The sequence below is a fragment of the Thalassophryne amazonica genome, chromosome 6 (genome assembly GCF_902500255.1).
Source record: "Thalassophryne amazonica chromosome 6, fThaAma1.1, whole genome shotgun sequence".
Classification (NCBI taxonomy): domain Eukaryota; kingdom Metazoa; phylum Chordata; class Actinopteri; order Batrachoidiformes; family Batrachoididae; genus Thalassophryne; species Thalassophryne amazonica.
In genome coordinates this window covers 6930689-6957554 of record NC_047108.1, presented here as the reverse complement: position 1 = coordinate 6957554, position 26866 = coordinate 6930689, and the positions used below count along the sequence as shown (strand labels likewise).

Here is a 26866-nt window from a genome sequence, read left to right as displayed (position 1 = left end):
GTCTCGCTTTGTTTCTGCTTTAAACCAAGAATAATCCCACCATTGCCCTTATGCTAAGACTGTTTAGATTATGGTGTTTAATATCTTACAGCTGTTTTGTCGTTACAAAATGCTCAGACTCCAGTAGGACCTCTTAGCCTGATTAAGGTGGAAGAATAACTACCATGTACTTGATACTTATTTTAATTAGGTTATTGCTTACTTATTCCATGACATTCAAGTTAAGACTATCAGAAAATGCTGTGGGTTAATATTGTCCTTACCCGTGGAGCCCTCTTGACAACACACACTTGGGTTTTGCACAGCTCACCCCACTAAACCCATGGACACTGCTGTTTTCTAACTGACCATCTGTGCAATGTCTTTAAAAGGTGTATATATAATATCAAGAGTGAATGTTAGACTTTGTGCTCATTCCAATTATAATTAGGGTTTCTGTGACTTGATCAATATATTTTCAGTTATAAAGTGTTGTGCACTTTGACCTGCCATTAAACCTGAGTAAACGGTTTACTTACCCACGTGGGTATAAACGACCTTTAGTTAATTGTGGCCACCAAGGAGCACAATCTAAGCTATTGTATGTGTGAACAAGGTCTTCAGGGATCATGGTCAGATTTGGCACACAGGCTCCAGGTTGGGTTGAGTTCGTGGGTTTGCGTGGGAACATTTTGTACTAGAAACGTTTGTGTCGTTTAGTGGGAAGGGTTCATTCTCTGTCTTGTGTAAATCTTTATTTCTCTGTGCAAATGAGATGTTTGATTTCTCCCGTTTGCTTAATTAAAGGTTTGACGAATCCTCGTGTGACTATTGTTTTTATGTTTGTGGATTGTACAACCTTGACAGCGCCGATATGGCCTACATCCTACTGATTACATAAAGAAGTCTTTATCAGTGGGGTTAAAAGAGCAGAACAGTTACCCATCGAGCAGACGGACATACTATCTTCCAGCCTGCGTCTGTTATTTTTTTTTTTTCTGGTCTCGGGCGTTGATCCGGTGTCGTCTCGGCGTTTGGACGCATGCGCAGTCTGAGTGCGGAGCCGCAGGAGATCAGCGCTGGTGAGACAAATTTCACTTCCGAAATTACTATCCGCCGAAAACAATTAACCTTTACATAAACGTATGTTTCCTCTCCCTCGTAGACGATGAGCAGCATTTAAGCGTTTGCAGGTTTAAATATCTTAACGTTTATCTTCCGTTTTAAAACGCGAAACGTTCGGAATCAATCGCAAAGCGCTTTTTTTTTTTTTTCTTACCAAAGGGGGTGAAAAATAACGGTTTTAATTAACATAAATACTTTCAAAATACTTGCCAGTATCAAATAAATTTAGCTTCCGTTAATGTGAAAACACGGTTTAGTGAAAATGATGTTGGTTCATTAGATGATGCCAGATTGAATTACAAGGTTAATTTGTAAACTGCATTTTGACTTTTTGTTTTTTCCTTTTTTTCACCCATAAGAATTTCACAGGCTTCCGCCATTTTAACTGAAATACTAATTAATTTGTGCTTTTGCCTCAGTATTTGTGGCTGCCTTTTATAAAGTCACACAGGCTTGATGTTGAAGTGAATATCTCTAAAGTCATTCTATTAAAATAGTACTGATACATGATATTCGTTCTGGCTGAAATTTTATACAGTTTTTATTTATTACATATTTTTTAATAATCCATCACATGTATCAAACAGGTCCTTTTTCTGTGAAGAAAATGGATAACCAAAATTAAAATGTACTGGTTTTGTTTATTTGTGCTTGTATGCAATATGTCCATAAATACTTTGACACTTTTTTTTTTTACTTTATATCTTTGGGGTTGCTCTTGTCTGTGAAAGTCCTATAATCACAGGACACCAATTTAAAATATTGCTGATAATTGTTTTCTACTGCAGGTAGTAATGTGGTAATTTTTGTGTGAAAACACCTGTTCTAATGACACAGTGTGTATTGTGCACAATTTAAGTACTTTTACACTTTTTTTTTTTTACTTTAGATCTTTGGGGTTACACTTGTCTGTGAAAGTCCTACAATCACAGGACACCAATTTAAAATATTGCAGATAATTGTTTTCTACTGCAGGTAGTAATGTGGTAATTTTTGTGTGAAAACATCTGTTCTAATGACACTGTGTATTGTGCACAATTTAAATACTTTGGTGCAGTGGGCTGCATTTGTCTGTGGGCTCGTAAAATCTTAGAATCACAGAAAGTCGGTGAATACCATTTTCAAAAAATTGTAAAAAAAAAAGTGCTTTTTAACCACAACTCATGAATATAGTTATTTTTGTTTGAAGAAACTTTTTTCCATAAATAGTTCGTTCATTAATTGGTGGCCAAGTGGTTAATGCGCTTGGTTTCAGTGCAGAAGGTTCCGGGTTCAAATCCCACCCCTGCCAAATTTCTCCATGTAATGTGGAGTTGCGTCAGGAAGGGTATCCGGCGTAAAACTTGTACCAATTCAACATGCAGATCCACCTTGGATTTGCTGTGGCGACCCTGAATGCAAACAAGGGAGCAGCCGACAGGACTTACTTTTTTAGTTCGTTCATTCATTCATTCATTCATTCATTCATTCATCCATCTTCTACCGCTTAGTCCAGTTATGGGTCGCGGGGGGCTGGAGCCTATCCCAGCAGTAATAGAGCGCGAGGCGGGGTACACCCAGGACAGGATGCCAGTCTGTCGCAGGGCCACAAACAGACAAACAAACACAGACACACACACCTACAGACAATTTAAAGATTCCAATCCACCTAACCCGCATGTCTCTGGATGTGGGAGGAAACCGGAGCACCCAGAGGAAACCCACACAAACACGGGGAGAACATGCAAACTCCACACAGAAAGGCCACGGGAATTGAACCCACGACCTTCTCGCTGTCAGGCAACAGTGCTAACCACTAAGCCACCATGCTGCCCTCCATATCCATGAATACAGGTGCACATTGACGAAATTGCTGGTCAGCACATAAACTTTTCTGTGTCTCCGCAACCGCAGTAATCACAGAAAGTAGGTGAACACTGTCTATTTAAAAATATTGCAAATAGCGCTTTCTACAACTAGTTAATAACCATATTAACTAGTTGTAGAAAGCGCTATTTTTGTCTGAACATCTCTTAAAACACTTTTGTATACACTGTAAATATGACATTTTTACTTTAGCTGATTGCTGGGTCCCGGGGATACATGTTTCTTTAATGTCCTGTAATTGTATAAAGTAGGTAAGTAAGTCTCTTCGGCTGCTCCCTTGTTTGCACTTGGCATCGCCACAGCAAATCTAAAGTAGATCTGCATGTTCAATTGGCACACCTTTTACACCGGATGCCCTTCCTGATGCAACTCCACATGGAGAAATGTTGAAGGGGTGGGGTTTGAACCTGGAATCACCCCTGCCAATTGCACATAATTTATTTAAATACTGCAAATCAGACTTTCTACAGCAGTGTTTGTGTGATGATAGATACTTTTTAACAAAACACATTCATACACTTTCATATACTTTGACAATCACATTTGAGTTGAGCTGTTTACTGAAGTCTGTTATTGCAAATAACACTTTCTACCACAAGCTGGAGGGATATTTTGACTTCAAGTGAAATGCATATCTTATTTGAATTGTGGTCATGTGACTGATTCTGCCATTGCAGAACATTCTACTTGTTAGCCTTCAAAAAGACGTGTTGTTTTTATAGTATTCTTAACATTGTGCTTCTGCAGTGTAAATGGGCTTTGAAGCATTTGGCTGAATAGGAGCAGATGTTGAACTACAATCACATTATCAATAAATGCAAAGAAACCAGTTCCATTGAGAATTTACACAGTTCAAGTGCACATTTCTAAACCCTGAGACAAGGTTTGCTGGATCTCAATCCATCAATGACAGTTTGTGTTTCTTCTAACTTAAGGCCAGTACACAATTCTGCAGGCGACCTGTTTGTCACACCAGGGTGAAAATAAGATTATTAATCATACTTGGCCAGTATGAGTGTTTCATGAACATATCGTATCTGCTTTATTTTTGCCAATATGAAAACTTTTATTTTACTGAATTAACAATGCAGGAAAAAAAAACAGATTGTTGGAAATGGAGTCATTATGTAGGCTAGACAATCCAGCAAAGGGTGCACCAACTGCATTGTTTGCAATATTGTTAAGCATGACTAGGATCAGTGGTGGGCACAGTTCCGATAATCCGATAACCAACAATTATCGAAGGTACAAGGTCTGTCCGAAAAGTAACACAACAAACACCTCCGTGTTGGAAACCATTCGGAAGATTCAGACGGCTTTCGGTGGCTTTTCAGTCGAGTGAGTATCCGAGAAATTGTGTAACAGCTGGGCATGCCACAACATGTCCTGTGAGACTTCCAACACGGAGGTGTTTGTTGTGCACCATGAGCGGCTCCGTCCCGACGCGTGAATTCCTCCGCACATCTTTCATTACAAAATCTCCTGTAACAGTGGAATGTTCCGCAAAAGTGCTGATGTCCACATTTTCTGCGATTTCTCTGGTAGTCAGATGATGTCCTGGATCAACACAGCCTTCACTTTGGAAATGATCTGGTCGTTTCAGCCTGTCGATGGCCGCTCGGAGCGCGGCGCGCCCTCCGCCGGTGTGGGCCGCCTTTAATCCGGTTGTAATGGTCCTTAATCTGTGTGACGCCGATAGAATCTTCACCGAAAGCCATCTGAATTTTCCGAATGGTTTCCACCTGGCTGTCTCACACAGTTTCTGAAAAAATTTTCATGGAGCAAAGCGGCAGTCGCTCAGCCATTTCCCTGACAATGGAAAATCCGACGAGGGGGCTGGACCAGTGCTCACTCAAAGCCTGCCCACAGGCGAATGACGCAACCGACAGGCATGAAAAAACTCAACCCATGCGCACGAAGGTTCAAGCTTGGCTGATGCAAGCGCACATGATTCAAATCCATATAGTTTTTGAAAAAAATAAAAAGGTCCGTTACTTTTCGGACAGACCTCGTAATGTTTTCATTCAGATTATCTTTTTATATAACATTAAAAACCATTATCAGACTAATTATCTTGCGATAAATTTTTGTCAGATAATTTTTAGACCGATAACGTGGTCAATAAAGCTGAACAGCTACAAACATTGATAACATTTAAAATCAGTTGAGCACCTACCTGTTAAATGCTTCATAGCTGAGTTCTACCCTCTGTAAAACAGAAGAGAGCTGCTTCTAGAGGAAACTGCTTTATCCTCTGCAGGCAAAGGAGAACTGGTCACAAAAAACAAAACTCATTTATTTTAACCCCATACTGATACATGGGAAATATCACCCAAGTCATCCAGAGGCATACATTTTTAACTTATGGTTCAAATTTTAACTAAGCTAATTTTGGACAAGTTATTTAAATTAACGTCACATCTGAAGTTTTATAAAGTGAAAATATCAGATATATGTTTTAGTTTTAAAGTAATGCACAAATTTTTAAGATTTTAGTGTTGACATGCTATGTCCATGTGCATTGTGGTTATCTCAGTACGTTCACGACATGAGAAATGCATTTGAAACACTCTGATCAGGCTCTACAGACAACAGCATTAAACTCTAGTGCTCAAAACTCTTGTGAATATATTCTCTGGGTTTATAGACGTTGTTATTGTGTTTGCGTGTATTAAATTCCACACATCTTAAATGTAGCAGACACAGATTATCTGGAATTTTGTTTTGGCAAGTTTTCAAGGTCTGCCATCTACTGGCCAGTAGTGTTCATGGCAGTATTTCAGTCACTGTACTCGGTTCCTGCTCAAACTGTACCACAGAACCGCATGGTGCAAAGGTTCAGAGCGCATGATTTATGTTCTCACACACATTGTATGTTCAAAAACCACATGTCAGACTCGTGTTTCCAGAAGCAAAAAGTATACAGAAGCTTTTTTTTTCAAACTTAATTTACAAAAACTCTTGATGGGAGACATCAGAATAAAAAAACAAAAAAGCATTACAAGACAGGTCTGCCGTGTTTGCACATGCACAGTGTGAGAGGTTGGATGCTTGTAGCTCTTCGGCACCGGGACCCTCACGACGGCCGACCAGAATATCAAACAGGTTTGATTTTCATCTGACCACACGATCGCCGATCAGGACGTGGTCGTGAGATGTTAAATGCAGCTCGTTACTCCATGTATACTAAATGATGCAGGACGCGCGATTAACCTGAAACTCAGTGCGATCCAAAAAATTCTCACACGAATGAAAAATCAGCCTAAAAAATGCCAAAACTCGCACAGTGTAAACCCAGCTTAAGTACTGAATGTCTGGCACCAGTAGATCATGGCAGTGTTCTATTTACTTTTGACAGGTTATATCAGACGGTTATCTAATTACAACTTGGCTTTTTTTTTTTTTTTTGAAAATGCTTGTTTTTACAAATAAAAATGGAATATTTTACAAAAGCACATTTATCTGTAAACACCAACACACGATACAGGTCCCATTAACGTGTTGGTTTACATAATGAATGACTGAACCAAATCTGTGTTAGCGGGGGCACATTTTACCCAGAATCCTTTGCAATCTGTCTGTGTTTGTTACAAAACTTCAGAATTAGTGCATTATTCAACATTAAAATATATATGTTATATTTTAACTTTGTGCAAATGACAGAATTGACATTAATGGAGTTATTCTATCAGTATTCATTTTATTTATACACCAAACTATAACTCAGCATTGCTTTATTTTCCAAGACCTCTGCCTGATGGGAGCATTGTGATTGAGTAGAGAGTTGAGCTTTGTGGTTTCTTTCAGCTTGCTTCTGTGCTGGAAGCTATGTAGTAAACTGGTGCTTCCAGCAGGGGGCAGGACTCTCAAGGACAGAAGTGCTGACTCATTGTTTGGGTCTGTCGTTGCCTTTGATGCTACCAGAAGCGATTGAGGTGTTAAAACTCAAAATTAGCTTGTTAGTAGTTGTAAATGTATCACAGACAATACTGGAATTTATCGGTTATTGGTTATCTGTAACTTCTGATACATTTTTGGGTGGTTTATCATTTTATCTTTATGAAAGATAACTTTTCAGTTATCTGATTATCTATTATCAAAGTTAATTTTTTGGTTATCTGTGCCCACCACTGACTAGGATCCCCATCACCCAGATCACAGGTGCTACAAGAGACAGCAGCAAAGTGACCAGCTGCCATTCGTTTTCAATTAGATGAGCTGTATGCATATTTCTCCAACTGCAGATGCATCAGGAAGGGCATCTGATGTAAGACTTATGACAAATCCTCATGCAGACCTCTGCCAGATCTGCTGCTGGCGACCATGGGCAACCACAGCAACCCTAAAGCCAAAATAAATAAATAAATGGGTAGAAAGTTAAAGTAACATAAACCTCGTTAATGTTTATGAATGTGACTGCAATTATAACAGTAAAAAAACAGGTCAAATCCAGAAGCATGAAATATTTTCTTATGCTTATTCATACCATCATGTGTTGCTTTATTAATACCACAGAAATGGGTTAAAAATAATTAAATCATGGAGTTGGTCGGGGGCAGCATGATGGATTAGTGGTTAGCACTGTTGCCTCACAGCGAGAAGGTCATGGGATCGATTCCCACCAGTGGCCTTTCTATGTGGAGTTTGCATGTTCTCCCCGTGTTTTAGTGGGTTCCCTCCCTGTGCTCCGGCTTCCTCCCACATCCAAAGACATGCAGGTTAGGTGAATAGGAAAGTTTAAATTGTCTGTAGGTGTGCGTGTGGGTGTGAATGTGTTTGTCTATATGTGGCCCTGTGACAAATTGGCGTCCTGTCCAGGGTGTACCCCGCCTCACCCCCTGTGACTGCTGGATAGGCTCCAGCCAGCCGTGACCGATTAACTGAAGTAAGCGGTTGAAGATGAGTGAGTTGGTTGGTGATCTGCCTCTGTATCTTTCCTCTTCAGCACTCTGGGGGAAGTCACACCAACACTCATGAGTGCCAAAGTGAACATGGAGGCTCCACCCAAAGAATCAGATCACACCACTTCGGATCCATCCTCTTCAACCCCCGGAGACACCATCGTCATCTGTGGCAGCAGTGATGGCGTGATGGCCAAGAAGGTTTGCCCGCATCCTCACACCACGACCACCACCACTACAGCTCTGTTCCTACCAGGTAAGAATACGTAGGAGGCTGGTAGGATGACAGGCTTTAATTAAGGAATCTAAATTCAGTCTTCTGCTCCATCAAATACAGTCTGCTGAAGTGTACTTGAGCCAGAACCATGTGCCCTCTAAGTTTAGAAAAAAAACAGATAAGAAGGACCAAAACCTTCAAGTGACAAACTGTTTCTCATGTACCAACAAGCATTTGATCATTTTTTGTGCCAAAATTTTAGATATACAGTATTTAAATATAACGCAATGCTAAAATACCCTTGGCCATATGAGCGTTGTCTTCTTTAGAATTTGCAGTAGTTTAATTGGTATCACAGTGCACATACACATTTATTGTTATTTACATTAGTTATTAAACTCCTAAAGTATGTACAATTTGTACATGTTCAATAAAGCCTCTATCAATCATAAACAATATTTACATTTTGACAGCGTCTGCAGGAGGGCGAGTGTGTGCGCATACATGAGCTTTTGACAAGAGCAGCAATTAGCGTTGCATTAGTGGAAGTTAGCGTGCAAGCTGACATTCGCTAAATGTCTTGTAAATCACTCCAGAGGTGTTATCAGGTTACAAAACCAGAATTTTCAGTTTAGAAGTGTTTATTTCTCCCTAGCTTTTACATAATATATGACAAAGAGGCTATATTTACACACAAACAATACAGAGTTTGCAGCTAACTAGACCAGCCTGTGACATCATGGTGCTGCTCTACTCTGATTGGCTGACACCTCTGCCCCTCAAAAAAAAAAAAAAAAAAGTGACAGACTACAATAATGTGACTTTCTAGCCTCTTAAAATACAGGTCAAGGTTAGCCATCTTTGAACTTGTCAAAGGTCTGTGTCCAAAGAATGTTCCCTGTGAATTTTAAGACTCTGGCAGTAATAGGACTGGACTTATGCTGAGCACGGACAGACGGAGGGATGCATGGGCAGATGGAGGCAAAGTCTTCACAACACCTGATGGCCATATTTGATGGCCTCCGGAAAAATGAACTATTTAATCTTTCATTCTCTTCAGATGGATTTCATAATATAATATCTTGTTACTGCAGATACTGAAGATCAGACATTGATCAAGAGTACCAATAAAGTTGTTACAGCTTGACCCAAACTGTGAGTATGAACCCAAATGAGGGAAACAGCATTAAGAGATGAACCAGATGTATTGTGACAGAAGCAAATGTGCAACAATGATTTTGGAAGTTTTGAGGAGTCCTGGAGCGTGGAGACCTGGACCAGCCCACTATTGAAATAGGAAGCTGCAGCCCGAAGGAACCAGAAACACGATGATGAAAGGAGATGAACAAGGACAAGTGAAGGAACCAGAGCCCGAAAACAAGGGTGTGGTGAGGAAGATGACCGGAGCCAGGTGGCTGCCTGCGGAACTGTCGAGGAAGCGTCACTGTGGAGGAGAAACACAGACAGGTGAGTTAGCGTGCCGGGGCACGCAACACAACGAGCGCTGGAACGCTCACAGTGAAAGACTGCATAAAGTATAGAAACGCTGGCTGGTGCTGTAGACAAAAACTCTAAGCAAAGCTCAAAAGATGTGTTGGGACACACAGAAACTCTGAATAGAGAGGCCAGGTACTGAGTAGTGAAAAATGAGTTTCTGGCAATGATGGAAATGTTGAACTTGGGTTTAAATGTTGTGTGTTGGGGGATGTGGCTGGATATTTTGGTGTTCTTTTCTTTTCTTTGCTCTCCAGGTGGCATGAGAGCTGATTTGTCTGTGGAGAAGGTGCTGGCTGAAGAGTCCTCACCCTCATCAACATCATGTGTAGCACCTGTGTCTGGTGCTCACATGCAACCTTAAAGACTTTCAGCTGAAGCAGATAATTGGATGGCGTTCTGCATTTAAGTCATGTGTGATTCAAGCAGAACTGCCGGGAACTCGACCTTGTAATGTCCGTTTGTGAGACGCTGAGGACCGCGCCTGGGTTTGACACATCGAGCCCGTGAAGCAAGGAAGGGTGAGGACACATGCTGTCAGCACACATTAAAGGTGATTAAGTGTTTGACTAATTATTGATAGTAACTTGGTGTTTTGTTACACAGTATACTTGAATTGTGATGAGAATTGTGCAGCTCGCTTCTCACTGCTGTGGCGTGCGGATAAGTGATCCTCCACCTGTTGTGAGAAGCTGCTCATTTGCATAAAGTTAAAAAAGATACAGACCTGAATGTGTTGCTGATAGCGTGTGTCTTTTGAAAGTTATTGTAGTAACTGCTGACTTACCTCACCTCTTCTTTGCTTCACAGAGAGTCAGTTTGTCGTGTCCACCTGGGGGGTGTTTGGCGGTGGTAGTGGGTCCAGGAGCGCCGGGCTTTGATCCTTGCGGGCGCTGGAGAGCATGCCAACAGTCACTCCACCAGAAGGACGCTATTTTTGTTTTTACACTTGTTAAGCACAGCGGGTGAAATAAATATATTGTTTTTTGGAACCGCTTTTCTGGTTATTTGTAGCGCTGGGTTCCGTCTGACGCAGGTCCGCTCCTCAACCCGTGTCGACACATAACATTAAATGCAGGTGAGATGGTGAGCCACGGGTGAGTCGATCAGCTCCATGGCGCGTCACCTGGAAATGCAGAAAAAAAAGAGGCAGGGACCAAAGCAGCCCACAACAGTACCCTCCTCAATGGCAACCTACCAGGATGATCCGGGTGCTCCCTGTAGAAGTCCTGGAGGAGGGAAGGGTCCAAGATAAGACCCTGCTTAACCCATGAGCACTCCTCGGGTCTGTAACCCTCCTAATCCACCAAATACTGGAAGTCCTGGCCGAGATGGTGCACAGCCCAGATCTTGTTGACCGTCCAGACTGGGTGACCATCCACAGTCCTGGCAGGATGTGGCAGAGGAGCTGGCAGGCGGAGAGGGCTGGAGTGGGTGTGTTTCAAGGTAGTAGATGTGGAAGACCGGGTGCATCTGGAGAGCCCAGAGCAGTCGCAGGCGTTCCGCAGATGGATTTACCACCTGGTCAACCACAAAAGGTCCAATGTACCGAGGTTCCAGTTTGGCCATCTCAGTTTGGAGGGGAATATCCCTTTATGACAACCACACCTCCTGCCCAGGCTGGTAGTCAGGGGCCAAGACACTTGCACTGGTTGGCATAGCGTTGTGTCTGGGTCTTTGTCCAGAGAAGGGGGAATGGGCCGTCTTCCACACCTGACAACAACATCTGAGGTGGAGTTGAACAGATGGCACTGAGACGTCGGCTGCTAGTGAGGGGAACAACAGGGGCTGATACCCCAAGGAGGCTTCAAACGGAGATAATGAAGTTTGCGAATTATGAGCATACTCCACCCAGGGCAGGTGGAGGCTCCAGTTGGTAGGGTGGGAAGACATGACGCACCTCAGGGTAGATTCCAGGTCTTGGTTGGCCCCTTCCCCCAGGGATGGAATCTGGACAACAAAGCTGACAGAGGCCCCGAGCGCCGTGCAAAAGCTTCTGCATACCTGGGAGATGAATTAGGGACCGCGGTCAGAGACAGCTTCTTGAGGCATGTCATGTAACCAGGCGACATGGTGGAGTAGGAGGCCCACTGTCTCCTGGGCAGATGGAATCTTCAGCAGGGCCACAAAGTGACCTGTCTTGGAGAACCGATCCACGATTGTGAGGGTGACAGTGTTACCCTTAGTTGAAGGTAATCCTATAACAAAGTCCAGGCAGACATGGGATCAGGGGCGGCTCAGAGTCATGAGAGGATGCAGGAGTCCGGTTGGTGGCTGATGGATGTCTTGGCCCTGGCGCAAATGGTGCAGGCTTGGACAAACCCCCGCATGTCTGCCTGGGCTGAGGGCTACCAGAAGTGGCGGCAAAGAAGGTCCAGGGTCCTATGGATTCCAGGATGGCATGCCATCTTAGATGAATGACATAACTGAAGAACCTAGCTTCTGGTGGCATGAAAAGCTGCCCGGAAGGTCCATCTCCAGGATCAGGATGTCACTCCAAGGCCTCCCAGATGATTTTCTCAACATCCCAGGCAGTGATTCCGGTAACGCGTTACTTAGTAATGCGTTACTCTAATCTGACCACTTTTTTTAGTAACGAGTAATCTAACGCGTTAATCTTTCCAGATCAGTAATCAGATTAAAGTTACTTCTCCATGTCACTGTGCGTTACTATTATTTTTCATTGTGGGTCGATAGCAGCATTAAACTTGGTCCGTGGGCAGGAGGTCAGGGTTCGACTGAACTGCCCACTTTAAGTGAGCTGTGAGCTTTTCATCCGCGGTTTTTTGCAGCTGCTCGACTCGTCCTCACCTCTTAAAGCGTGGTGATCAGCACACCTGCACTGAGCTTTACAAAGACATTTTTATACTTTTTTTCCTCCTTTATTTAGAATTCTGAGCTGAGCCACTCTGTATCTGGTCGTTAAAAACAGCTGATCCTCCGTGAGGCGTCAACAACTAACACTATTTTCCACTCAAATGCACCTAAACTCTCTTTCTGAGGTCCACATGATGTGAAAACGCAATAAAACTTTCTTACCTGTAAATCTGGTCATGTTTTCTGCATAAATAAATGTTATCCATTCTTTGTGCTCAAACGCCAAAGCAGGGGCGAATCCAGATGGAATGGGGGCGTGGGGCAAGGATGTGCCCCCCTCACAACACCCCTAGATTAAAGGTCCAGTTTTGAAGCTGTTTTTTACTACAACTACTAATATTGCTTAAAATAATAATAATTTCGACAAGTAAAATGTTTAGAGAGAATTTAAATGTTAGAAAAATGTTAGAATTTAATAGTTACATTTATAAACAATGTAGGTTCAAAATTGCAATTTTACTGTTACAGTGCTGTCAACAGTTAAATATGAGGTCAAGAAAGAGGTCTTTATTTTACTTTTTATAAAACAAGTATTTATTTTCATTGAAGTCAAGAAAGGGTGACTATAAAGTGAGTTTTGGCAAAACAGGTATCATTGTCATGTTGAGGTGGCAGAGGGTTGTTGTCGGCAGCTGGGAAAAGTAACTAAAAAAGTAACTAGTAATCTAACTTAGTTACTTTTACAATTGAGTAATCAGTAAAGTAACTAAGTTACTTTTTCAAGGAGTAATCAGTAATCAGTAATTGGATTACTTTTTCAAAGTAACTGTGGCAACACTGATCCCAGGTGAATGCCCCCACGGACATGGACCGGGGAAGGACGTGGTCTTGAGTTTCTGGTGGATCCAGGGAGTTTAACTGACATGACAGGGCATCTGGTTTGCTTTTCTTGCTTCCTGAAAGATATGTCAGCATGAAATTGAATTTTCCAAAAAAAAAAAAAAAAAACAAGGACTTTGGATTCACTCATCGCGCTTGCCATCAGAATCGACAAGCAGCTGTCTGACAGGTGATGAGAGGAGGGCGGTGCCAGCAGCCATCAGTCTTCACCCCGTTGGAGCAAATCTGTGTGACCGCTATGTTCTTTCAACCCCAGCAGCGCGACACCAGGAGGTGTCAGCGAGGAACCCATGCAGCTGGGAAGCACGGAGGAACGTCAACGACGGCTGCAGCAGAGATTGTGTTTATACTGTGGTCAACCCTGTCACTTCGTGGGACTTGCAGGAAGCTCGCACCCAAGTTCGTTGGGGCATTTCCTGTTTCAAAGGTCATTAATCCTGTTTCCGTTCATCTCAAGCTTCCCAGAACCATGAGGATCCACCCAACCTTCCACATCAACCATGTCAAGCCAGTTCTCTCCAGTCTGTTGTGTCCTCAGGCTGTTCCTCCTCCACCCACCTGGTTCTATGGTGGTGGCCCTATGTTCATCGTGCGGCGGCTTCTGTCCTGTCGTCACTGTGGCCGGGGTCCCAGTACCTCCTCGATTAGGAGGGGTATGGTCCAGAGGCGCATTCATGGGAGCCTGTTCATTTCATCTTGGTTCCGTCTCTCATCCAGGACTTCCACGCTTCTCGTCCTTCTGCTGCTGGGCCGCCCGGGTCAACTCTTGAGGTGGTGGTACTGTCATGATGTGGGGTTGTGGGTAATTTGTGTGCTTTATTTTGTATTGTCGTGTGGGGTTTTTTTCTTTGCTGTTTTGGTTGGTGTTTTTGTAGACACTCTCTTGTCTCTCACGGTGTCTTGGAGTGGTTGTGTCTGGTTCCCTCTTCCTTGACCACGCCTTCTTCCTGCTTATTGTCCCCCACCTGCATCTGATTATCTCTGAATATGTCTGTTCTTAAGCCTCTTGTTTCCTGCAATCCTCTGCCTGATCGTTTGTGCCCAGTGCCTGCATTTCTAGCTTTCATCTCCCAGTGTCCTTGTCCCTCATTTTTGTCACGCCGTGTACCAGCCTCTCACCTGTCTACTGACCTCAATACTAGTCTCATGTTTTGGACACTGTTGCTTTGTGCTGCCTGTTATACTGTGCACCGAATCCAGCCTGAACAACAAAAGCCCTGGTCCCACCGAATAATGAAGGATGAATAATGAGCCACGTAGCATGTTTTTTTTTCTTGCTTTTTTTTTTCAACAATCATGGGAGAATAGTGGCTCTGAGAGGCTCTTAGAGGCAGAATATTCAGCTAATGAGGCTCATCTTTTAGTGTGGAGCTAATGTCAAGCAGTTCAAAATTTAGGAACTCCAGCGTGGGGCAGTTTGTGTATGAGGTATTACAAGGACAAACAAGCATTTTAGAGGAATGTTTGTACTGATGACGAGGCTGTTAAAAGTCCATTATCCGAGCACCTGGTGGCTACGAAGAATGGACAGGCTATTTTGGCTCAGCCCTCTTGCACACTACAATTCCACCTGCTTTGTGTGCTGGGCACTGTATAGAAAGTAATTATTTTGTAGTTGATTTTCTGTCAGCGCTTGAATGTGGAAAACACCTCTGATCGCTTCTGGAATCACAGAGGACGTTTCATTTGCAGCTTTTTTAATCTCTCTGTCTTGTGTGCTGAGGTGGAGAACATATTTGGAACTGCCTAAAAGGTTAATTATTTTCAATGTTTAAATTGTAATAGCTTTGTAAAACAGATGCATATTCATTCCTTCTTTATAAGCAGCTGTAAAAGTATGTTTATGATAGATTTAACATCTTGTTATAATGGATCAGATGAGGCGCACTCTGTGCGCGCTGATGCAGTGACTCGCAAAATAGTGATTTTGCAGACATTAACGGATGAACACAAAGTGAAAAGTTGGATCACAGTGTCAAAATGACTGTAAGCCGCGTAAGAAATAAAGCCAGTGAGAAGAAGTAGAGAGCCGACTGTCCAGGAACCCATGGTTTGGTTCCAGCTGGTCTGGTTATGGATGTGTTCTGTGTTGTGTTTATGTGGGCAGGAAGTGATTGGCCCACACTGTTGTGGGTGTATATAGTTAAAGTGGCCACCTCGTTGTGGTGTCTTTGTTTCTTTTTTTTTTTTTTTTCTTCTTTTTTGTGGTCACAGAGAGCTGGGTGAACAAGCAGGACTCCTGCATTTAATGACTCCGTAACACAGGTGAACAGCAGCCTGGCACACGGATGTGCACACTGGCCAGACTGTACAGGAGTGTCTTCTTTTGGACTGCATTTAAAAAATGTGACATCTTGAATGGATGCTGTGAATTGAAAACCCACACTGTAAAGGGACCAAGTATGGGAGGGCTGGAGGTTTGGACCAAACCCATGCCTAAACGTGCACCAACGTTGCATTACATGGCGCTACATGGATCATATGTGGCTTGACGTAGATCATATGTGGCGACACAAGTCATTCGAGGCTGGATGGGGCTCAAATGATAGGTCAGTCGTGGCGTACTAGAGGCTGATATGTGGAATATGTGAGGTACAGAGAGGCACATAGAGGCGCCTTGGTAGCGAATGCGTGATAGCTTAAAATGTGGAGCACTCTTCGAATAATCACTGACACACCCATGCATGGCCATTCATGGCTTATTATTCGGTGGGACCGAGGCTTAAAGCCTTTTGAACAATCCTTTCTGTGTTTGAGTCCTGCATTTGTGTCCTGCCATGTTCAGTCTGTAACCATGACAGGCAGTAGAAGTTGACAAAAGCTACGAATTGTTGGATTTGTTTAACAGAGGAGGGGATAGGCCACTCAGTGACCGCCTTGATCTTGGATGGATCTGGTTTTATATGGTTGTGAGAGATGATAAATCCAAGGAAAGAAACTGCTCTGGTTAAAGTTGCACTTGTTGGTCTTGACAAACACACTGTTCTCCTGCAAGCACTGGAGGACCAGGCGTACGTGTTGGATGTGTGTGTTGAGATCAAGGGAGAAGATCAGAATGTCATCAAGGAGACAAAGACGAACCGGTTGATGTAATTGTGCAGAACATCATTAACTAATGCCTGAAAGGTGGCGGGAGCGTTGGTGAGGCAAAGGGCATGACCAGGTGCTCAAAATGGCCCAGTGGGGTGTTAAAGGCGGTCTTCCACTCATCGCCCTCCTTAACCCAGACCAGATGGTAAGCATTTCTCAGGTCCAATTTGGTGGATATTTTTGCCACGTACAGGGGACTGAACGCAGAATCCAAATGGGGCAGAAGGTATCACCTGCAAAATGTGATGGCGTTCAGCACCCGGAAATCGATGCAGTGGCACAGAGTGCCTTCCTTCTTACTGACAAAGAAACCTGCCCCTAGGGGAGAAGTTGCGGGCCAAATCAACCCAGCAGCCAGGGAGTCCCGGATATAGGTCTCCATTTGGACGGTAATGACGTGCCCGGGGGGAAATCAATGGCACAGTCATAGGGACAATGAGGCGGCAGTAATAGCGCATCATCTTTGCTGAAGACTTCAGTGAGATTGTGATACTTGGATGAAACTAAAAACACATCAGGAGGTGTGCTGACCAATTCCCTGACTGTGACGCTGGGAGGCACAGAGGATCGAAGACACCCATGATGGCAGGCCTTGCTCCACTGAGTGATATCCCCGGTCGGTCTGTCGATTTGGGGTTGTGCTTAATGACCCATAGGTGACCTAAAACCAGAGGGGAAATGGAAGGCAAAACAAAAATCTGGATAGAGTCCTTTATGATTACCCGACACCACTAAAGTGACTGGCTCAGTCTGGGGAGTGATGGCTGACAGGGGCGTGCCGTCTATTGCATGCATTGAGAGGGGTGATGGGAGTAGTTCAATAGGGAGACATGTGTCTGACATGAACTTTAGGTCCAGGAAATTTCCCTCTGCCCCAGTGTCAAGAAGTGCAGGGACAGAGACAGGGACAAGCCTTGAACAGAATCATAGCTGGGATTTGAGTGAAACCTGAAAACACACCCGTGAATTTGACTTGGCTCACTCCTACCCTGGACCCTGCGGGTGAGCGTTGGATTTTAGCCACATGGAGCAGGTGCTAAGAACACGACCCTTAGTACCGCAATAGAGACACTCCCCAGCTTCCAGCCTCCACAGGCATTCCTGGGGGACAATTTAGCCCTGCCGAGCTGCATTTGCTCATCAGCGGGGAGCTGGAAAGCCAAAGAGGGGGGCCTCAGTGGAGCTCGGTATGGATGGTCCTGGTCCGGATCACAGAGGAGCCAAAGTGGAAGCAACCTGATCAGCTCTATGATGTGAGGTTCAGTCCCAGGTGATACTGAAATGGGCGGGGAAGCTACCAGCGCTGGAGAAGGCGGGACAGGAGCAGGAGTGAGTGTGAGGTTATTGAGCTGTGAGGAGAATGTGCTGAGGTGTGTGTCAGGATGCGAGACCTGCTGGGTGAAGGAATTGACGCAGTCGATAACACTGTCCATGGCTTGTTGGAGTTTTCCAAGAGATTCTCCCTGAAGGCTGAGGACTCTCTGGATGTGATCTGCTCCCGCTAGATCCACGACGTTGGTGGCCAGAAACTCCTGTTAAAAGATGAACCAGATTTATTGTGACAGAAGCAAATATGCAACAATGATTTTGGAAGTTTTGAGGAGGCCTGGAGCGTGGAGACTAGGACCAGCCTGCTGTTGAAATAGGGAGCCGCAGACCGGAGGAACCAGAACCAGAATGGTGAAATGAAATAAATCAGGATGGGTGATGTAACCAGAGCCAGAAGACAAGGGTGTGGTGAGGAAGATGACTGGAGCCAGGTGTCCACCTGTGGAGCTGTCAAGGAAGCTTCACTGTGGAGGGAGGAACACAGACAGGTGAGTTGGCGTTCTGGGGCACAAAACAGAACAAATGCTGGAATGCTCATAATCAAACACTGCAAGCGTTGAAACACTGGCTGGTGCTGGGATGTACCCATTAGTACCCTTAAATCAGAAGTGCCTGACTCCGTGGTATAACTCACAAACTCGCAGCTTAAAGCAGATAATCCGTAAGTTGGAGAGGAAATGGCGTCTCACTAATTTAGAAGATCTTCACTTAGCCTGGAAAAAGAGTCTGTTGCTCTATAAAAATGTCCTCCGTAAAGCTAGGACATCTTACTACTCATCACTTATTGAAGAAAATAAGAACAACCCCAGGTTTGTTTTCAGCACTGTAGCCTTTAACTTTAACTAGTAATGACTTTATGACTTTCTTTGCTAATAAAATTTTAACTATTAGAGAAAAAAATACTCATAACCATCCCAAAGACATATCGTTATCTTTGGCTGCTTTCAGTGATGCCGGTATTTGGTTAGACTCGTTCTCTCCGATTGTTCTGTCTGAGTTATTTTCATTAGTTACTTCCTCCAAACCATCAACATGTCTATTAGACCCCATTCCTACCAGGCTGCTCAAGGAAGCCCTACCATTAATTAATGCTTTGATCTTAAATATGATCAATCTATCTTTATTAGTTGGCTATGTACCACAGGCTTTTAAGGTGGCAGTAATTAAACCATTACTTAAAAAGCCATCACTTGACCCAGCTATCTTAGCCAATTATAGGCCAATCTCCAACCTTCCTTTTCTCTCAAAAATTCTTTGAAGGGTAGTTGTAAAACAGTTAACTGGTCATCTGCAGAGGAATGGTCTATTTGAAGAGTTTCAGTCAGGTTGCAGAATTCATCATAGTACAGAAACAGCATTAGTGAAGGTTACAAATGATCTTCTTTTGGCCTCAGACAGTGGACTCATCTCTGTGCTTGTCCTGTTAGACCTCAGTGCTGCTTTTGATACTGTTGACCATAAAATTTTATTACAGAGATTAGAGCATGCCATAGGTATTAAAGGCACTGCGCTGCGGTGGTTTGAATCATATTTATCTAATAGATTACAATTTGTTCATGTAAATGGGGAATCTTCTTCACAGACTAAGGTTAATTATGGAGTTCCACAAGGTTCTGTGCTAGGACCAATTTTATTCACTTTACGAGGTCTATTAGAAAAGTATCCGACCTTATTATTTTTTTCAAAAACCATATGGATTTGAATCACGTGTGATTACATCAGACATGCTTGAACCCTCGTGGGCATGCGAGAGTTTTTTCATGCCTGTCGGTTACGTCATTCGCCTGTGGGCAGTCTTTGAGTGAGGAGTCGTCCACCCGCTCGTCGATTTTTTTCATTGTTTAGGAATGGCTCAGAGACTGTTGCTTTGTTTGATAAAAATTTTTTCAAAACTGTAATGCACAACTGAGTGGACACCATTCAATAAATTCAGCTGGTTTTCGGTAAAAATTTTAACGGCTGATGAGAGATTTTGGTCTGGTAGTGTCGCTTTAAGGATGGTCCACGGCGCCTGACGGCGATCTGCGCTTCGAGGCGGCAGCGTCTCGCCGTTTCAAGTTGAAAATTTCCACATTTCAGGCTCTGTTGACGCAGTAAGTCGTCAGAGAACAGAGAACTTTCAGAAGAAGTCGGCATGAGGAGTTTATTCGGACATTCCATTGTTAACGGTCATTTTGTAATGAAAGAACATGCGGGCAGAGTCGCATGTCGGGCTGGACCCGACCGCGGGGGGTCGCGGCAGGAAAAACACCTCCGTTGGAAATCTTAACGGGCAAGTTGGAACATGCCCAAGCTGTTAAACAATTTCTCAGTTACTCACTTGTTGAAAGCCATTAAAAGCCGCCTGAATTCTACAAATGGTTTTCAACACGGAGGTGTTTTTCCTGTCGCGGCGCACACAGATTTGCCGAGTCGTCACGGAAACGACTCGGCGAATTTGCGCGTACGTCTTTCATTAAAAAAATGTCCTTAAACAGTGGAATGTCCGCATAAATTCCTCATGCCGGCCTCTTCTGAATCTTCTCTGTTCTCTCACGATGTCCTGGGTGAATTAAGCCTTAAATTAGGATGTTTTCAGATCGAAACAGGCCGACGACAGCGCCTGGAAGCGCTGCAGGACGTCCCGCTCCGTGGGAAGTCCTTACACCGACAGAAACACCCCATAATCTCTCATCAGCCGTTAAACTTTTCACAGAAAACCAGCTTAATTTCTCGAATATTCGGATATTCCTCACAGGTCCAGAAAAACTTTTGATAAAGCAACGCGCGCCGTCTCGAGCAGCGTGTGAAACAAAGGAATTCAGCCGAGAGGGCGGGACCACATCTCACTCAAGGCCTGCCCACAGGGAAATGACGTCACCGACATGCGTGAAAAAACTCACACATGCGCAGGAGGGTTCAAGCATGATTGGTGTAATCGCATGTCATTCAAATCCATATAGTTAAAAAAAAAATAAAAGGGTCGGTTTATTATCTAAGAGACCTCGTATACATGCTTCCCTTAGGCAGTATTATTAGACGGTATTGCTTAAATTTTCATTGTTACGCAGATGATACCCAGCTTTATCTATCCATGAAGCCAGAGGACACACACCAATTAGCTAAACTGCAGGATTGTCTTACAGACATAAAGACATGGATGACCTCTAATTTCCTGCTTTTACACTCAGATAAAACTGAAGTTATTGTACTTGGCCCCACAAATCTTAGAAACATGGTGTCTAACCAGATCCTTACTTTGGATGGCATTACCCTGACCTCTAGTAATACTGTGAGAAATCTTGGAGTCATTTTTGATCAGGATATGTCTTTCAATGCGCATATTAAGCAAATATGTAGGACTGCTTTTTTGCATTTGTGCAATATCTCTAAAATTAGAAAGGTTTTGTCTCAGAGTGATGCTGAAAAACTAATTCATGCATTTATTTCCTCTAGGCTGGACTATTATAATTCATTATTATCAGGTTGTCCTAAAAGTTCCCTGAAAAGCCTTCAGTTAATTCAAAATGCTGCAGCTAGAGTGCTGACTGGGACTAGAAGGAGAGAGCATATCTCACCCATATTGGCCTCTCTTCATTGGCTTCCTGTTAATTCTAGAATAGATTTTATAATTCGTCTTCTTACTTATAAGGTTTTGAATAATCAGGTCCCATCTTATCTTAGGGACCTCTTAGTACCATATCACCCCAATAGAGCGCTTCACTCTCAGACTGCAGGCTTGCTTGTAGTTCCTAGGGTTTGTAAGAGTAGAATGGGAGGCAGAGCCTTCAGCTTTCAGGCTCCTCTCCTGTGGAACCAGCTCCCAGTTCGGCTCAAGGAGACAGACACCCTCTCTACTTTTAAGATTAGGCTTAAAACTTTCCTTTTTGCTAAAGCTTATAGTTAGGGCTGGATCAGGTGACCCTGAACCATCCCTTAGTTATGCTGCTATAGACTTAGACTGCTGGGGGGTTCCCATGATGCACTGAGTGTTTCTTTCTCTTTTTGCTCTGTATGCACCACTCTGCATTTAATCATTAGTGATTGATCTCTGCTCCCCTCCACAGCATGTCTTTTTCTTGGTTCTCTCCCTCAGCCCCAACCAGTCCCAGCAGAAGACTGCCCCTCCCTGAGCCTGGTTCTGCTGGAGGTTTCTTCCTGTTAAAAGGGAGTTTTTCCTTCCCACTGTCACCAAGTGCTTGCTCACAGGGGGTCATTTTGACCGTTGGGGTTTTTCCGTAATTATTGTATGGCCTTGCCTTACAATATAAAGCGCCTTGGGGCAACTGTTTGTTGTGATTTGGTGCTATATAAATAAAACAACTGAGTTTCTGGTGAAGATGGAAGTGTTGAACTGGGGTTTAAATGTAGTTGAGATGATGAGCCACAGGTGAGTCGATCAGCTCTGCGGCGCACCACCTGGAAACACAGAAAAAAGGGGCAGAACCAGGCAGGGACCAAGGCAAACCACAACAAAAGTTCTGTTCTTACTGATATCGTCGTTACTGTGAGTTTCTCTGTGAATTTTCAGACCTTTTGTCTGACTTAGTGCTTAGCTCAGATAAGATAATTATAGTGGGCGATTTTAACATCCACACAGATGCTGAGAATGACAGCCTCAACACTGCATTTAATCTATTATTAGACTCTATTGGCTTTGCTCAAAAAGTAAATGAGTCTACCCACCACTTTAATCATATCTTAGATCTTGTTCTGACTTATTGTATGGAAATAGAAGACTTAACAGTATTCCCTGAAAACTCCCTTCTGTCTGATCATTTCTTAATAACATTTACATTTACTCTGATGGACTACCCAGCAGTGGGGAATAAGTTTCATTACACTAGAAGTCTTTCAGAAAGCGCTGTAACTAGGTTTAAGGATATGATTCCTTCTTTATGTTCTCTAATGCCATATACCAACACAGTGCAGAGTAGCTACCTAAACTCTGTAAGGGAGATAGAGTATCTCGTCAATAGTTTTACATCCTCATTGAAGACAACTTTGGATGCTGTAGCTCCTCTGAAAAAGAGAGCTTTAAATCAGAAGTGTCTGACTCCGTGGTATAACTCACAAACTCGTAGCTTAAAGCAGATAACCCGTAAGTTGGAGAGGAAATGGCGTCTCACTAATTTAGAAGATCTTCACTTAGCCTGGAAAAAGAGTCTGTTGCTCTATAAAAAAGCCCTCCATAAAGCTAGGACATCTTTCTACTCATCACTAATTGAAGAAAATAAGAACAACCCCAGGTTTCTTTTCAGCACTGTAGCCAGGCTGACAAAGAGTCAGAGCTCTATTGAGCTGAGTATTCCATTAACTTTAACTAGTAATGACTTCATGACTTTCTTTGCTAACAAAATTTTAACTATTAGAGAAAAAATTACTCATAACCATCCCAAAGACGTATCGTTATCTTTGGCTGCTTTCAGTGATGCCGGTATTTGGTTAGACTCTTTCTCTCCGATTGTTCTGTCTGAGTTATTTTCATTAGTTACTTCATCCAAACCATCAACATGTTTATTAGACCCCATTCCTACCAGGCTGCTCAAGGAAGCCCTACCATTATTTAATGCTTCGATCTTAAATATGATCAATCTATCTTTGTTAGTTGGCTATGTACCACAGGCTTTTAAGGTGGCAGTAATTAAACCATTACTTAAAAAGCCATCACTTGACCCAGCTATCTTAGCTAATTATAGGCCAATCTCCAACCTTCCTTTTCTCTCAAAAATTCTTGAAAGGGTAGTTGTAAAACAGCTAACTGATCATCTGCAGAGGAATGGTCTATTTGAAGAGTTTCAGTCAGGTTTTAGAATTCATCATAGTACAGAAACAGCATTAGTGAAGGTTACAAATGATCTTCTTATGGCCTCGGATAGTGGACTCATCTCTGTGCTTGTTCTGTTAGACCTCAGTGCTGCTTTTGACACTGTTGACCATAAAATTTTATTACAGAGATTAGAGCATGCCATAGGTATTAAAGGCACTGCGCAATCCTTACATAATTATTGTATGGCCTTGCCTTACAATATAAAGCGCCTTGGGGCAACTGTTTGTTGTGATTTGGCGCTATATAAAATTGATTGATTGATTGATTGATATTAGTTTGTTTTTTGTAACTACAGTACCTGGTCATCAAAAGGTCGAGGTCACTTCAGCTGTTGCAGTAGGAGACCTCACGAAAGGGGGCAGGATCAGTGAGACAACACCACCCACACTGACTGCTCAAGTTGGCGGGGCTTGTAGTATTGTCCACGTCTTGGAATGGAAAGAGGGGATGGCCATCCTGCCAAGCAACAATCTCAAGGTGAATGAAATTCCTTAAAATAATATATATGTATTTTTTCAAAATCACAGTGGACAATATTTGTTTTGTTTTTTGTTTTTTCCAGTACCATATTTTACAGGACAGAAAAGAGAAAAAGAAAAAAAAAAAATCATATTTCATAAAATCTTGAGTTTGTCATATAGGGATTGATACAGGTGCATTAGCAGGTCATGGCCACTATGTGTGTGTGTAATTTTCATGCATTGATTTGGAACTGTGTTACATTCAGTACTGCCTGTTCTGCTATACACCTTGTGGAGCTTTGCTGATTTCTCCCCACACCCCTTGCACAGCCACTGCACACTGCTGTGCATGATCACTTTCTACTCTGGCCTGGGAAAACCCTCGCCACCTGCTGCAGTCTGCATTGTATTTTGATTTTAGTTTTTAACTGTAACCTGGCAGCAAAATAAAATAAAACAAAATAATTGAGCATCCAAATCCACATTCAAACTGCAGTGTTTTATGTCAAGATGCACTAATGAAATTAAAACCAAACCTGTAAACTCTGTAAAGTTAAAGTAAAACATCTGCACAAATTACATCCAGTTATTTATGTTTAATGGATCACAGTGTGTCCTGATGTCCCAAATTTTCTTATCATGCTTAAAACTTTCCTAACTCCTTACAGTGGTCTACAACACTACTTTTACCATAGATTACACCCTTTTTGCAGGCCGCGATTAGGTAGCCAGTCTCTCCACCCAATCCCTGAGCCAAAAAAGTAGCTGGGTTTCAAAAATAGGGCACCACAGTCTCATTTGGGGGCGGGCGCTAAAGGGGTAAAATATGATGCATATGGCCTACTTTCTCCACTTCGCTGGGAAAACCCATGGCATTTTCAATGGGTTTTGGGAAAATTACATACAAACCAAATGAAAATGCGAAGAAAAAGTGACAATGTTGTGGTCAAGTGGATTTGTGTTGCGTTTTGTTTATGACCTGGAGTACAAACGTGTCTAGGCGGTTTTGCAGACGAGAGAATGGAGCTACTCTGGTTAGCTGTGTAGGCTAACACTTACCGGCTCCCATCTGCCTCGACGTCTCCCATATTTTCTTCTCCTTTAGAACCGAAAATATACTTTTCGCGACTGCTTCGGTGATTGCAGCCGAAAATAAAACAGTACACCATTTTTCCGTGTGAGCTTATGCTGTGTATATATTGTGCAGTGGAGCAGAGGTCCCCGTAAGTGGTCAAATCTCACGATATCACGCAGGGTTCAAACCAAACTGCGGTGCCCTTTTGGCAATGAAAGACACCCACTGTTTGTCTTCTGCATTAATTTTTTTTTTATAAATACTGCTGCCAAAAAATTAGGCTGAAGCAAGCATCAATCCTGTGTTGTAATTATAAAACTTGTATGAATTTGTAACCACATGAGCTGGCCATGACTCATACTACATTGATCTAAACAGATACGGGCTACATTTGTGAAGATTAGCTTGCTCTTCTCTTGGTCATATGTTTAAAATGAACCCCATGTCTTTGTGTTGTAGTTCTGCGTGAGCGATGTAGGGACACTGAGTACACTGATCACCCCCGGGGCCACTGGCAGCACCACCGAACCAACAGCAGGGATTTCTGGGTCCACTGATGCAGAAAGTGTTTCACAAGACAAGCAAGGTAAAATTATCTGACATTATAGTCATGTCAAGGTTGTGTCCTGTATCTGGCAGACATCCAAACATGTATCATCCACTTTGTTTTTTCTGCAATTTAGCATTTGATCTGTAAAACCATTAAATGGTAGGAAATTAGTATTTTATACTGCAGTTCTGCAGGTGTTGTGCCAGTTAAGGTCTTTTACATCTGTAAATGGATATAGAGTTTTATGAAATGCTTTGTGGAATTTTGCTGTTCAGCTGCTCCCTGCCTTCTTTTTATGATGAATAGAGCACAGCTGCAAGTTCAGTAAGCAGGAAATGTTCAGACATCAACCGAAACCCAAATATAATGACAGAAAATTGAAGAAGGAAAGCAGCATTTCTCTCGTACGGCCTCCTGTGGCTGAAATCCATTTTACATACTACTTTGTGTTATTTCAACTACAGAATGCAGAAATTATTCACAGATGATACCACATTTTATTCAGTCTCGGATTTGAGCATTAATTCATAATTTTTTGTCAATTAACCATTTTTAATCATTTGATCATTTGAATCGGCCAGCTGGCCCATTAACCATTGTACCCTTGTTCAGATTTTACTTTTGATCATAGAAAGTTGTGGACGGCAGCAGAAATGTGCTCATAGTCCAAACATGACAGAGATGATAAAAAACAAACAAACAAGTGGGGCAGTTTCTCAAGAAAGCAGCAAGTTCTTTGTCATTTCTCTCTGTATCTCAGTGTAAGATAATGTGGCTGATATGTATATATCACATGTTCACCCTGAGGTGTTGTTGTCATGACTACGAAGTGTCTTATATCAGTTGATTATGAGGGGGTCTGCCTTCCCCTCAACTCTGTATCAATCAAAAACCTAACCCAAAGCCAACTGCCTTTTTCTAAATCACCTGTATTGTAACTTTAAGAAAATGCTGTTTTGAGTGTGCTGTAAATTAACACAAAAAGGATGAAGTTGATGTTCACAAACAAATCATATGTGAAAGAACAAATATGATCGGCAATGGCATAAAAAGATGTTACTGTTATTTGTAGCTGTTTAAAGGCTGCAACTTCCTCTCTTGTCGTGTGTGTGTGTGTGTGTGTGTGTGTGTGTGTGTGTGTGTGTGAGTGAGTGAGTGAGTGAGTGAGATAGATAGAGAGAGTGAGTGAGATAGAGTGAGAGAGATAGAGTGAGTGAGAGAGATAGAGAGAGTGAGTGAGAGAGTGAGTGAGT

The 26866-nt window shown here is 42.8% G+C and overlaps 1 protein-coding gene across 2 annotated transcripts in view; it reads left to right on the top strand.

Annotated features, from left to right (window-relative positions):
- Positions 1-1018: 1018 nt before the first annotated feature.
- Positions 1019-26866, top strand: part of l3mbtl1 (L3MBTL histone methyl-lysine binding protein 1) — a 123969-nt gene continuing 98121 nt past the window's right edge. The window contains exons 1-4 of one of the 2 annotated variants that reach the window (XM_034171716.1): positions 1019-1061; positions 7916-8127; positions 23823-24004; positions 25523-25649. In XM_034171716.1, the coding sequence (XP_034027607.1) occupies positions 7944-8127; positions 23823-24004; positions 25523-25649 (493 nt within the window). In that variant the 5' untranslated portion in view covers positions 1019-1061; positions 7916-7943. Of the gene's footprint in view, positions 1062-7915; positions 8128-23802; positions 24005-25522; positions 25650-26866 lie in introns of those variants that run through there. The other variant, XM_034171717.1, reaches the window with a different exon arrangement.